General features: G+C 41.7%; 1 protein-coding gene across 1 annotated transcript in view; it reads right to left on the reverse strand.

The window, feature by feature from the left end:
* Positions 1-2,172: 2,172 nt before the first annotated feature.
* LOC134384151 (cytochrome P450 2J2) overlaps positions 2,173-15,051 on the reverse strand; it is a 39,198-nt gene continuing 26,319 nt past the window's right edge. The window contains exons 8-10 of the mRNA XM_063105763.1: positions 12,918-13,105; positions 9,873-10,011; positions 2,173-2,569 (exon numbers count right to left, since the gene is read on the reverse strand). Of these exons, the coding sequence (XP_062961833.1) occupies positions 2,391-2,569; positions 9,873-10,011; positions 12,918-13,105 (506 nt within the window). The 3' untranslated portion in view covers positions 2,173-2,390. The remainder of the gene's footprint in view (positions 2,570-9,872; positions 10,012-12,917; positions 13,106-15,051) is intronic.

The following is a 15,051-nucleotide window of genomic DNA, read 5'->3' on the forward strand; positions in this document are numbered from 1 at the left end:
ATACACAGGAAGGGGGTGAGGGGCCCTGAGCTTCCAAATTAGATGGAGAAATAAGAGAGTTACAAAAGTGTGTCTGACAAAACCTTCGTGTAATGCTTAGACAGAAAGAGGGCTTTTATTTTAGAATCTCTCCAACAAGCTTTGAGAAAAAAAGATACATTGTATATGGCCAGAAAATTACTCATAGTCATTGATTTCCCAAGGTTTCTGGTTAATTATGGTCACACCCTGGGTCCCACTGCATCTGTCAGGTCAGAATGAGTCCCAGAGATTTATATTTATTCTACAAGTGGTGGTTGTGTGCCTGCCCATCTACAATCATGGAAAATGCACTGTAGAGCAGGAATGGAGCTCAGAGATGACCTCCACAAAGTCCTTCATGTTACAGATGAGGAAACTGAGATGCATAATGTAAAGTATTTTGGCCAATTTCCCTTTGAGTGTCTACCTGGGTGATCTGATTGAGGTTAAAGACAAAAAAGAAAGAAAGAAATGGAAGACAAGTTCCTGGATGTTCAGGAAGTTCAAGTTCAAGGCCTGATTTGACTGGTTTTATTCTTGGAATATGACTTGACCTGTTTTCTAGAGACACAACTTGCCAGTGGGTTACAAAAGAGGTGCACACAGGTGGGGCTCTCCCTTCCTTTCTTTCTTTTATCAGGCGAGAAGGACCAAAGCCTCTTCCCACACATTAAAAACCCAACCATTTCTTCCAGGCATACTCTTTTCTTGGCTCTCCCAGCTAGCTTAGGTTAACTGTAGCCAAACACCCTCCCTTTCTATCCTTTTCTGTTTCTCTTTCTCACAGTGTCAGTTTATTAGCTTTTCTCTGAATCCCAAGCAATGGGAAAGAGAAGCCCTGTGGCCTCGTGGCCTGGTTTGTTCTGAGCTATTTAAATTACTTAGGTCTAACCACCACAGGAAAAAATATATATGCTTTGGTCCAGCTTACCATGGTTGTTTTGTTTGCTTGATTGCATTGGGGTTGGGGTCTGTCTTAGCCCGTTTTCTGCTGCTATAGCAGAATATCAGAGGCTAGATAATCTATAAAGGAAAGAAATCTATTTGGCTTACAGTTCTTGGGCTGGGAAGTCCAAGGGTATGGTGCCAGCATCTGGTGAGGGTCATCCCATGTGGAAGAGCAGAAGTCAGAAGTGAGTACGTGAGACAGAGAGAAAGGGACCGTGGACAAACTCACTTTGAAACAACCCACTGTCATGATAACTAACCCACTTCTGCTATAAGGACATTAATCCATTTGTGAGAGCTCCACCCTCATGACCCAATCACCTCTTATTAGGTCCCACCTCCCAACACTATTGCACGGCGGTTAAATTTCCAACAATTAAACTTTGGAGGATACATTAGAACCATAGCTGAGTCAAAACTCCATGGACTATCAGTGTTAACCTGGCCCTTCATTTTATAGCCATTGTCTCAGAGACTACACCCAGAAGGATTAAGCAGGATTCTGGTATTTCTGATTCCCTACTACAAAATACTCTACCAGGGCCCAGTGAGTTTAGGCTGGTATTACTAGCCAGCAAAAGCTTACAATCTAGTTGCAAAGAAAGATCACACCTCCGACTCGGTTAAATCCAATGTGAAATGACATGGGAATAAAGGCCTGAGGATTTAAGGCAAGGAAGTACTCTTGAAGACTAAAGACAGAAAATATTTTCAGATTTGTTCCCTAAACCTGCTTCTCAGGAGACTATGGCCACACCCTACTTGGCCGTGGGTCCAATGCCAAGGTGGTGCTTCCTTATGTAATCCCTAGAGACTGCTTCAACAACACTCGCTTTCCCTGGGAGTCAATGGGAATGACACCTGCCCTGCTGGCTTCTCAGGGGACCACTCTGAGGCAGAAACAAGATAAGGCATGTGCAGTGCTGCCAGATGGGAGAGGCTTTTTGGCTCACCTCTATGGCTGCCTCCAGGGTCCACCTTCTAACTCCTATCGACTATTTTATACCACATTGACATGAGCCATCTCAACAGGCCTGAAGCAAATACCTGTTTCAGAAAGGAGGCAGGAAAGAGGCACTTTATAGCTATGTCTTTTATGATGTGCTTATGGTTTACAAACCACTTAAAGTCCACTATTTCGTTTGATTCTCACAAGAACATTCTTTAGGGAAGGAATCATTATCCTCTTTTCATCTCCCTGATGAGAAGGTAAATCATTTAGCACATAAATGATTTGCCCAAGGCTAATCCAAGGAGATGGCAGAGCTGGGATTTGATCCAGTTTCCTCTGAGTCCAGGTACTCTGATCTTCCCTCAGAGTCACTTTCCTTTTGTCCCCTCATATCTGAGCAGGCACCAGTGGCTTCAGAGCACATGCCATTTCTTCTCGCTTTCCTTTCTCCTTCCCTTCCCTACCAACATCACACCCGGGGAACAGCACAGATGCGGTAGCTGATGGGAGAAATGGTGAGGCCCATTCTGAACTTCAGGCTCAGCTTCTCATTGTTTGCCGGCTTGAAGGTAAATTTTTGCAGAAGAGAAGTAAAGAAAATAAACAGCTCAGACTTGGCCAACTGTTCTCCAAGGCACGCCCGCTTTCCTGAAAGACAAAGAAGGTGAGTTATTTTCCCAGGTGGCATTGGTGCCTAGTAGGCATTGGTGTCCTCCACCACACCCTACAAAACCTGAGTCGAGGAAGGGCCTGCTAGGCCCTGGGGCTTTATACCCAGCAGTTTATTTAAGTCTATAACCACCTGGGTTCACCAAAGCACAGAAGTCCAGGATCACAAAGTCAAATGCCTTCAGGGGTCAGCAGGTGAGGTTCAGGGTGAGAAGGTGCAGGGTGTAGGACAATATTAGTGGGGGGCCTGGGCTGACCTAGAAAGTGGGTGTCTAGCCTAAAGGTTTTCAAAAATCTTTTAACAACAACAACAAAAGCAGAAAAAATAACAATAAAACTCTGTGCTAACTTTTTTCAGTCCTTAAAAGCAAACTATCCAAAATATAAGCAAGTAAATGTCGGAGCAGGGTTTCTAAAGTATGTCATCTTCCCCCATGTCATGATTTCCTCCTTAATCGTGGAAGATCTCCCTGACACGGATGGCCCTCTATCAAGGAACTGCGTCAGCCTCCTTCCCTTGAGCAGTCCTTCTTTTACACAGTGGTCCTTCCCCCACAAGGGCTTTGCTTTCCCCACAAGGGCCAGAGGTTGGCTCCTGCTCTCCACCGCTCACGTCGGCACTGCCCTGACCACATCCCAGTCCTCCCACTTCCTAGCCACATGACTGGGGCAAATGAACCTCTCTAGGCATTAGTGAAAATGTATGTGTGTGTATTAGTGAAAATGTATACGTGTTAAAGATGAGAACTTATATTGTGTGGGCTACACACTAAATCTGAATAGGCCAGATAATTTAATAATGTACACAGCAAAACAAAGTATTTAAAAATGCCACCAGGATAATAATAAACATAATAAACATTCTAGCTGTACAATAGCTTATCATTAATTTGATCTGGTTAATTCTCAAAAAACAGAAGAATAGAATTTAAGAAATGACCTTTAAGGAAAACTTTTTGGGTGGTACAATTATTAAAATAGCTTTCTATACATTAATTTTTTTTTTACTGTGATACTTGCCATTATGTGCTTTTTATTTCTGAAATAATTTCAAATAATAATTCCAGAAAATTTGCAAATATAATACAAATAACTTGGTTCTCTTGAGTTATTCGAGAGTAAATTGCCCATCTTACCTATAAAATCTTTAGTATGTATTTCCTACAGACAAGGACATTCTTCAACATAGAACCACAATATAACCACCAGTCAGGAAATGTACACTGGTGCACTACCACCGTCTCATTCTCAGATCCCTTTTAGGTTTTGTCAGTTGTCCCAATATTGTCCTTTATTATAAAGAGTCCCTGTGCAGTATCATGTATTGCATTTAGCTGTCATGTCTCTAGTTTGCTTCAGTTTGGAATAATTCTTCACTCTATATGTAACTTTGATGGTTTTGGTATTTTTAAAGATTACAGACCAGTTATTTTGCAGATGTTTCCCAATGATTAGATTCAGGTTGTGAGTTCTGAGTTCTTGGTACGACTATCACTGATGATGCTGTGTTCGTTTCATTTTATTCTATACAGTGGTACAAAATTTTGCTTTGTCCATTGTTAGTGATGGACGAAGATCCATCAAGAACTTGTAGATACCACCAAGTTCTCCCTTGTAAAATTATTCTTTTTCTCTTTATAACTAATAAATACTTTGAGACTATGTTAATAAACCATTCTTCATTAAACTTTCACCCTCTAGTTTCCATTCCTATTTCTTTACCAAATTATTTATTACTTATGATTGCCAAATCATGATTTTTAAAATTCCATCAGTCCTTGCACATTTATTAGTTTGCAGTCTACTAAAGAAAGTGCTTGCTCTCCTTCCCGTTTACATAGTCACTCATTTAATTGTATCAGTATGGATTCATGGGATTCCTATTCTTATTCAAAGGATTATAATCTGTTACTATCATTACTTGGTTTGATGCTCAAAATATTCCAGATTTGGCATTAGATGCCCATTCAAGCTGGCATTTCCTGACCTTTGGGCACAACAATATGTTCCAGGCTTATCTTACACTTTCCCTTCCCCAGCCCTGGAACCAGCCATTTTCCCAGAAGTCATGTCTCCTTTTACTGGGTAACAATACATAGAAATCAAGATCCAGGTGCTAACCATGCTCATGGCTCTCTAGATGTTGTGCTCCTGGGTCATCTCAGTGGACATAGCTGGGAGATATGTGTATGTACATAATGTGAGTATATATCCTAATGTGTGCTTATACACCCACATTTATGTCTATATTTATTTCTATATCTATTTATCAATCTGTTGAAAATCTCAGTTCATATGGATAACCAACACCACAGAGTTCATTTAATTTTCTCCCTTTCCCTATTTGTAATTTCTCCCTTTCCCTATTTGTAACTTCCTCCCATTATCCTTAATACATTTTCTTAACGGATCAGTATCCTTGTATATACTTATCTCCCATCACTGCCACGTGTGCAGAGCCCTCCTCATCTCACTCATGCTCTGATACACACTGGAGGTGTCCATTGCCCCTTCCCTGAGTGAGTCCTTCTCACCCCTCACCAGTCACTACCACCATCTCTCTTGTGTGCATTTTTTGTAGCTTACTTTCTCCCTAAGTAAAACATGTTCACTGCAAAAGGGGGGGAAAAAGCATGAAAAAAAAATACAATCAAAGATGTTTGTAATCCCATAACCCAGACAAAACCATTGTTAACATTTTGACATATTTCCTCACTATCCTTGTGGGGATTCCCTTGGACACCATGACAGGTGTTATTTTCTGTAGTTAATTCTGTATTAGTGCTGCTTTTGCCACTTTGTATTTTCCCATATAATTAAATATTTGGGGAAATCATTAATGTATGCATGCCTCCACTTTGTCCTCTGCCTATAGCAGGTTGTTGAGGAAGTAAAATTAGATCATATATGCAAAGTGCTCAGTAAATGTAAAAATGCTTGACACCCACAGTACGTTATTATTGCATTAATTTGTGCCTGTATTTCTCACCAGCGTGTGTCTAATTCATCTCTGTTCCCTTCATCTTTATCTTTTTCCCTGTCACAAATGTACAGCAACTTGTTAAAATGGTAACAAATCAGCTGTATTGTAAATACCCAAGAGTCTCCTAGAAGAATCCTTATATCTTAACAAAACTGGACCTAGAAAATCAGAAACCAGGGTTACTCTATGAGTAACCAGCTGTGTGAATGTGAGGATTCATGCTCACACAGCTAAACTTTTCTCACTTGTCAAATAGGTGAAATAATCTCCCTCCTAACTATGTTAAATGCCTGGGCAAGGATCCCAGTGAGACAGCAGGTATGAATTTGCTTTTAAAAACATGAAAGCAAAGACTGTTTGATTTCAAAGCTTTGGCCTGGGTTAAAAGATAGCTGGACCCTCTTCCAACCATCCACTAACTGGACATCTATAAGCAACCGAGTCAGTTACCTCATTAGTAAAATGAGAGAATTGACCTAGGTTTTTGGCAAAGTTCTTCCCAGTGCTATCTCCTATGATCCCATGATTTTATTTGGAAAATGAGGAACTGGGCTCTTGCCTTTCATGAAGCTGCCTGTTGCTTTGATGGATCAAAGGGGAAGGACTTACGTGAGGAAAAGAAAACATGAGCATACAGTAATAGCTTTGCAATCTGCCCTGATTATGCACATGTAGTAATTCCACACCTGGTCATCTTTTCCAAGAGAAGGGAAGCCTCTGTCTGCACCTCACTCTTCCAGAAAGGCTGTCTTTAGAAAGTGCTAGACCGAAAGTAAAGAAAAGCAGTTGTGTGCCAAAGATGGGGGTGTGGTGAAAAACCAGACAGATGTGTTAACATTTTGTTAACCCATTGGATTTTTCAGGTTTCTATCTCCTGTTCCATTTAACTGGTCTTCATTCTGTCACATCTTCTGTGGGAATTCCCAGGCAAATTGCTTACCTTCTCTGAATTTTATTCTTCTCAGTCAGAAAGAGAGATGGTGAGAACAAAACAGTTCCAATTTCCCCCTTTCCTTGGATCCACATCATTTGCAATGTGACTTCATAGCTCTTCCCTTTAAACATTGTAGTAATTTCCCCTCCCCTTGAATTGGGACTAGCCTTGTGACTTTCATTGGCCAACAGAATGCAGTGGAAGCAATGGTGTGCTGGTTCCCAGTCTAGTGCTAAAGAGATCTGTGTACTTTTCTTCTCTCCCAGTACATTATCACCATGATATGAAGAAGCCAGGCTAGCTTGCTGTAGGATAAAAGATAACATGAAAAGAGCCCCATTGCCCCAGCTGAGGTCATCCTAGATCAGCCTCCAGCCAGCTGACCTCCCACATGTGTAAGAAAGCCCTGCCAAGATCAGCAGAGCCACCTGTCTGACTTGCAGACTTGTGAGCAATGATACATGCTTATTCTTTTAAGCCACAGAGTTTTGGACTATTCGTTATGCAGCAATATCCTAACTGATACACATGGGAGGGACTCAGTGAATCTTAAAGTGGAGGGGCCTTTAAATGGGGAAGTAAGTTACATTCTAGTTGTACTGAAGAGAGCACTAGACTAGAAGCACAAAAATTTGAGTCTTTGTTCCTGTTCTGCCAATTCCTTGGGCATATGATCTTGGATAAGAAACAACTCTCTCTTATTTTTAGTTTCCTAATATTAAGAAAAGAGATAGCAATCCATTTCCTGTCTAACTATTAATCACTGGGTTGCTGTAAGGATTAAATAGGATAATTTGCTTGCAAGTGAAGTCTGTAATTAAGACGGTGAAATACAATTCTCAATAGCAAAGCACCCGTGAGTCACTGTGTGTGGTACTTTTTATACTACAGCTAATGCGGAAGAAAGAATTTTTTAAACTGGGGGAGACATGGAACAACTATGCAGAAGAGGCTTCTGCAATATGAGAGAAAGGTATCCAGGCATCACTTAGCCTAGAGGAGCCTTCTTCTTTTAAAGCCACAGACATCTATTAAGATTCCTTTCATCACAGTTGAAGTAAGCATTAGGTGAAGCATTTCTGTGGAATGCATCAAGGGTCATATTTCCAGCATTTCAGCATTTCATGGATCTGGTACAAGAGCCAAGGAATAAGAATAATTATGAAAGTTGAAGTATACTGTTGAAACTTTGTGCTACAATACAAAACTTGAGACTACTATAGACAGGAAGACTGGAAGGTATTCCAGCATTTTATATCTGCTTTCATATTGGAATGACTTGTCCAATGTGAGCAAAAGTGACATAGAACCAGATAAAGAACAAAGGATATCTTCAGAATCAGCCCAGATACACGTTGGCAGCCCAGCACAGTGGCAAAGCCTAGGCTTTGGAGTCACACTGGTTCCACGTAAGTAAGCTATCACACACTCCACAGGTTTGGTTCTGGGTAGCACTTAGTTCTTTTCAGGAAATAGCGTTAGGATGAACACAGCTTTAGTTTTTGATGAATCTGGTTGACATTGAGTCCTAGCTCTGCCACATGAGTTTTATGACTCGACTTTCCATACTTGGTTAAGCCTCGGTTTCCTCATCTCTAAAATGGTGATAGTAATTGGATCCTTGTAAGGTTACACTAGAACATATGCACCATGAGGGCAGTTTTGTTTTTGTTTCCTGTTTCATTCATTGTCATATCCTCAGGGCTGAATGCTTGACACATAATAGATGCTCAGTAAATATTTATGAAATTAAGGAATTGGGAAATGATTTGAAGTAATGTATGCAACATACCTAACTCAATACCTGGAATATACTAAGAATTTTTGTTATTGATTTTACATTGTTATGAATTTTAAAATAACCTTTTGGAACTCACTAGCTCGAAAACACAAGAGAGAGAGTTTTCACTGTGTCTTCTTTCCTACCTTTCAAGTCATATACCACATAAATGTGTTAATTAGATTTTAAGAAGGAAATTAAAACTTAAAAAGGCAAAAGGTTCTCTTTAGGGAGTATTTATAGAGTAGAACCCAACCTAGTTAAGCTGGTGGCATTTGCAGTCACTGCCTGATGCCCCCGTAATGGTTAAGTAAGTAGCCCCTTTCCCCTGCTGCCTCCCATCCCCTTATTATAAATCAGCTCCATTTCTGTGCGCGTGGGCAGCCCTTAAAAACTTGGGACATTTAAAAACTCTATAAAGATGGCAGCTACCAAGATGTGGGGGCTGGGTCTCTGTCCCCAGAGTGCTGGAGGACAGAACAAAGGGAAGCTGGAATCTGTATCCAAGGCAAGGGAGGGTTTAGGAAGTAAGGCACACCCAGCCCAGGGAACCCTGGGCTACGACCAACAGCAAGATGGAGTCACACTGGGCAGGGCTGTCTGGAGACATTCCAGCTAGAGCAAGGGACTGCAGGGAGAAGAGCAGGAGAGGCTGAGGGAGGAACTCTGGACTCTCACTGTAGAGGGTGCTACACTAATAAAGCACATGCATTTCACAGGGCCTTAACCTTTAGCTTAGTAGGGCCATAGCCCTTAGCTGTTAGAAGGACCACAGTCCTTAGATCAGGCTGTAACTTAGTAGGATCTTTATCTTAGTAGGACCACAGTCCTTAGCTATTAGAAGGGCCAGAGCCCTTTAGTTTAGGCTGTAGCACAGTGGGGCCACAGTCCCTAGTTTTAGCAAGGCCAGAGCCTTGTAGTTTGAGGAAGAACCTAACCTTTTAGAATTGCACATAGAAATGCTAAGTTTGGGAAAAAACAGAAAACTTTCACAGGACTAAAAAGTCTCTGGTGTGAATATGAGAACTGTAACACAGCATAAGTGCTTGCTCTAAGGGCAGACGCCCTTGGTGCAACTAAACCAAATTATGGGAAAATATGTGTACTAAAAGCTTCAAGGCTACTCTGCCAATTAGCGGCTGGTTCCACATTTTACCTTAAACTGCTTCTCTAAGTTTCCTAGAGAACTAAGTGTTGCCATAACAATTATCTCATTGGTTCTTTTGTATGTCACATAGCTTAGTTTTATGACTCCTTTGATAGCAAATTGCTTAAACTATTTTTAAGTTGCACCTGCTTTAAGGAAAATTGTTATGTAGCCAGTTTATGTTTTCACTATGACTGATTAATCACCTGGGTTCTTTTCTATAACTTTTTGCCTGCACAATAAAAAACCGAGAAAAGCCCTGATTCGGGGTCATTTCCCAGGAATTCCTTCTCTCTTGAAGAAGTTGTCTCCTGGGATTTAAACCCTTCAGGCCTCTCACTGCTCAGGAAAAACGGACTTTGAGTAATCCTTTGTGTCTCCATCTCCGTCACCCCGAGGGAGATGTGACATCTCACGGTCCTATTTATTACAACTCACCTATTGAGAAAGGCAGAAAGGCTTCTCTTCTCTTAAACTGTCCATTTTCCAGAAAATGCTCGGGGTTGAATGTGTCAGGGGTGGCCCACTCTGTGGGGTCCCTGTGCAGCGCAGTCAAGTTGGTGAGGATCGTGGTCCCCTAGAGAAGGCAGCAAAGACTGAGGCAAGGCTTGACCCACTCAACACGCCTACACAGGGGGCCAGTGGTCCTCGGGCTTGCATGCCAGGGCCTGACCACACCCTGATCTCCTCCACCCTCCTCAACCCACCCACTCCTGTGCCCAACCCCCCAGGACCCTCTGCTTTGCTGTGAGACAGCTTACAAATTGGATTGGAATTGCCTGCTGGGAATTTTACCAGGGAAGTTTGGCTACTCTTGACTGCAGAATGGATCTTCTCTACAGGGACAGGTCAGGGTAGGACTTGGCAGGGGATACGTGTGCATTGATGAAAGAAAATGCAACAGCTGGTCAGTCCGCTCTGTACCACAATCAACCCAGATGCTCAGTGACGTGGTAACTACAGCAGCTCTACAAAGGTACCCAGTTCTCATTCATCTCTGTTTCTCCCATTCCCTTCCCTTCAATGTCTAGTACACTGCACCGCACTTCCCACAGTAGGTTTAATAATAGAATCAGGGAGCCCAGTGAAAGGACCCCTATCCATCCAGGTACACAACAGGAAACTCAGGTGTCCCCAGAGTGAGCCTTCATCCAACCCATCAACAAGACTGGTCAGTTTAACTTTGATCACCTTCATTCCATGTCTGCCACTGCCACCTTAGTCCAGGCTGCCACCTTGCCTGCCTAGACTCCTGTGGCAGCCTCCCCATTATGCCCCACTCCTCTCTTGCCCCTTTCAGTCGGCTCCACAGACAAAGTGAGCTTTGAACATGACTTAATCATGTCACACCCTCTACCAGCAACACCTCGAACTTGATGCCCTTCAGTGGCTTCCCATCACTCTTAGGTAAAGATCCATGGCCCCACCCATGTCTGGGCACTGTCACCTCTGCCTGTGCTCCCACTGCAGTGGCCGCCTTCCAATTTCTCAAACATGCCACATTCCCACTCATCTCAATGCCTTTTAAAATGCTGCTGTCCTTGCCAGGAATGTTCTTCCTCCCCACTTTGTCACCGAGCTAATTCTTAATCACCCCCAAATCCTCAGCACAAACATCACTTCCTTTTGGAAGCCTTCCCTGATCACTCGTGCTCCTACTGCCCCCAGCCCATCTGCATCTTTATAGAACTAGTGAGTATTTTCCTTTGGGCAGTTTTGTACTATGTACTTGTATGATTATTTAGCTCAGGGTTGTTTTTCCAGACTTGAGCATTTCTGGTACTTAATGAATATTTGTTGAATTAATAAAGAATAATAACCGCTATTCTGAACACTTTCTATGCAAGTACTAGGTTAAATGCTCTACACGCATGTTCTCATTTTACCTCCACATGGATTGTGTGAGGTACGTTTAAGTGCATTTTACAGATCAAGAGATTGAAGCTCTGAGAGGTTAAATAACGTGCACAGAGTCACATAGTGGGAGGAGGTAAAGCCATGATTTGAATGAGGTCTATTTGATGTCAAAGCCATGGCTCCTAGTCTCTGTATTAGATTTCTCAGTTTCCAGGATGGTTATTCAAGGTGATGTTAAAAATCGGTGGCAGAAGAAGTCTACCAAGCTGGGCTGGTTCCACAGAGTTAAATGAATTGCTAGAAAAATGCAAACAGCGCTGGAGAATTTAGACCTTAGCTTCCACCCACAAGATGGTCCATCAGTAAGAAAACAGTAAATGCACCAGCTGCATTCCTGGCTCTGCGGGGATGGTAACCAAGCAGTGGCCAATGAGTAAGCTGGCCTTACCTCTGGAGATCGTCCCTGGGAAGGACACATTCGGAGGACACATTTATAGAAACAAGAATAGATCCACAGAGGCTGACCAAGGAGGGGAGAAAGAATGGGAAGGGACTGTAAATGTGCAGTGTGGAGGGAGGACGCTAGGGGACAAAAGAGAGCTATCCGCAGAGACCACAAGAACGGGGGTGGTGTGAGATCAGGATTACGTTTGTGAGGACAGGGAACTTAACAGAGACCAGTTGACAAACATTGAGAGGGGACTCTTTTAAAATCAAAGTAAAGCAATTCCTGTGGAGGGAGCATGGCATAGTACAAAAAATCTAAAGCGATCTTGTTCTGGATCCCAATTCTGTCACGTTGTAGTTGAGAGATCTCATGCAAACTTAATTTCTTAGAGCCCCGGCTTCCCAATCTATAAAATGGGAATAACAGAGTTCTTCTAAGAACTGAGAAAGACATTTTGAAAGAAGCTAGATGGTCCATGACACATAATCGTTGCTTAATAAGTGTTTGCTCCTTTCCCTCCCTTTCTAATAATTAATATTGCACATACTTGGATTGGCTTCCATGTGCCATTTCCCCACGCCAGTTCCCCATCACAGGGTTATAAGTAAAATCCCCTTGTGCCAGTTCCCCATCACAGGGCTGTATGTAAAAGCTGGAAAAATACTTGTGGGGATATTACGTTAGAAACACCAGCATCAATGCAATGTTGGCTCAGTTGGTCTCAAATGTCCTTTCACATTTTACATTCTATAAACCCAGGATTCTGAAGCAGAATTTTCCAAAGTCTGGTAGGTCCCTAGTCCTGCAAGATGCTCTACCAAGGCAAAGAAAAGAGTTCTGTGGCAAAGTCTGACTGAGAACTACTGCCTGCTGTGTGCCCACATTCACAATGTACAATAAAAACACTGAGAAGTCCCACAGTACAGAAAAGCCAGTCTTTGCCTAAGTATCTGACCTAGGATCTCCCTTCTCTACCCTCCACCATATCTATTAATATCTATTTAAACTGATGTCCTAGAGACCACACATGAGAAAAATCTAATATTGTATCAGGTATAATTTATCTCTCTCCCCATTAAGTGATCCCTTAGGACAAGAATACATGTGACTTTTCAAATTCAGGTTCTTTCCATGTAAAAGATGGGCTTGAAGATCTGCGGCTGGGAGTGCCTTATTACCTTGGGCAGGTGGTAGCCAGCCAGAGTGGTATCAGCTATCGCTTCCCTGGGGACGTTCAGGGGGATGATGTTGCCCATCCTCTGCACCTCATGGATGACGGCATTGGTGTAGGGCATGGACTCTCGGGCGGCCGTGCTTGGCCGCTGCCACTGGCCAATCACTCTGTCAATCTCAGCATGTACTTTTTCTGGAATAGAAGAGGAGTTCCTATTATTTTTTAAACTCTTAAGCTTTCTTCCAAAGATGTAGGAGTGGTCTTCAAGATCTCACCTGTTGTATTTCAATTAGGTTGCAAAGAAGTAAAATGATACTTAACCCTTCAAAGGGCTTACTTAGAAAACTGCCAACTCCCTAACTTTCCTTGAGCCTGGTTAGGCTAAGGAATGGAATAACCAGGTTCAACATGGTTAAGCTCATAGAAGGACCTTGTGTTAGTCTATTCAGGCTGCTATAATAAAATACCATAAACTGAGTAGTTTATAAACAATAGAAATTTATTGCTCACAGATCTGGAGCCTGGGAAGTCCAAGATCAAGGCACCAGCTGATGTGGTTTGGTGAGGATCCACTTTCTGATCCACAGATGGCACTTTCTCACTGTGTCCTCACATGATGGAAGGAGCAAGGCAGCTCTCTGGGGCTCTTAGAGACACTAATTTCTCATGATGTAAGATCAGTCTGGTTGCAAACTCTTGCTCTGTAACATTGCTGCTGCAAGTTACTTAAATTCTTTGAGCCTCAGTTTCCTCACCTGATTGGTGAGGATAAATCAACTTTCATCTTAGTATATTTTGAGATTTACATGAACTGATTTAGGTGAGCACCCAACAAATGATAGAAACTTATAGTTGCCCCCCAATATCTGTTTTAGTTTTTTTATGGAGTTATAGAGATTCCAGCTGGATACCTAGTTGTCCAGCTAAAGACTACATTTCCCAGATTAACTTGCAACTAAATGTGACCATGTGACTAAATTCTGGCCAATAGAATATAAGCAGAAGTGATGTTTAATCCTTGGAACAAGCCCTTAGAGGAAGGATATGTGCTTCTTCTCCCTTTTCCCTTGCTGTTGGTGGAAAGGCATCCCTAGGGGTGAGCCATCTTAGGAAGTGCCAACAAGAACATCATTCTAGATACGACAGACAAGTTAGAAGGAGTCTGGTATCCTAAGGACTTTGCAGAGTCCAGCAAAGACTAACATTTTTTTACCTGAGAAAGAAATAAACTATCATTTTTAACTGTCCATTTAACAAAAAATTTTAATTGTGATAAAATACACATAGCATAAAGTTTACCATCTTAGCCATTTTTAAGTGTACAGTTCACTAGTGTTAAATATATTCACACTGTTGTGCAACCAACTTCCAGAACCTTTTCATCTTGCAATATTTAAACTCCACAATCATTAAACAGCTCCTCCTTTCCCCCTTCTCTAGCCTCTGACCACCGCCATTCTACTTCCTGTTTCTATGAATTTGGCTACTCTAGATTACTCATATAAGCAGAATCACACAGTGTTTCTGTTTTTGTGACTAGCTTATTTAACTTAATATAATGTCTTCAAGGTTCATTCATATTGCAGCATGTGTCAGAATTTCCCTTCTTTAAAAGACTGAATAATGCTCAGCCTTTTGTACATATATTCAACATTTTGTCTATCCATTCATTGTCAATGAACACTGGGTTGTTTCCACATCTTGGCTATTGTGAATAATGCTGCTATGAACATGCCTGTAACTTCTATCATTTTAAACCATTGCTATTTGGGAGCCTCTGTTCCAGAAGTCAAATCTGTATTCTAACTCAGTAGCTTTTAAATGTTTGTTGTTTTTTTTTAATGTAATCCATAGTAAGAAACACATTTTACATTGTAACCCATAACACATATATATAATTATACCCACATATAAAGCATACATTTATGCATCTATATATGAAAGTAATAAATTTTCATGAGCAAACTTATACTTAGTACACGGGAGGCACTCTGGTCTTTTCTGTTCTACTTTTATCTTAGGGAAAAAAGTTGGGTCTTGATCCACTACATTGACTTTATGCCTCATTAATAAACTGTTACCCACAATCTGAAAAACTGTATCATAACAGTTCTCATCCCCCTGTGCTCAAATTGTTC

Source organism: Cynocephalus volans, chromosome 8 (assembly GCF_027409185.1).
Source record: "Cynocephalus volans isolate mCynVol1 chromosome 8, mCynVol1.pri, whole genome shotgun sequence".
NCBI classification, from domain to species: domain Eukaryota; kingdom Metazoa; phylum Chordata; class Mammalia; order Dermoptera; family Cynocephalidae; genus Cynocephalus; species Cynocephalus volans.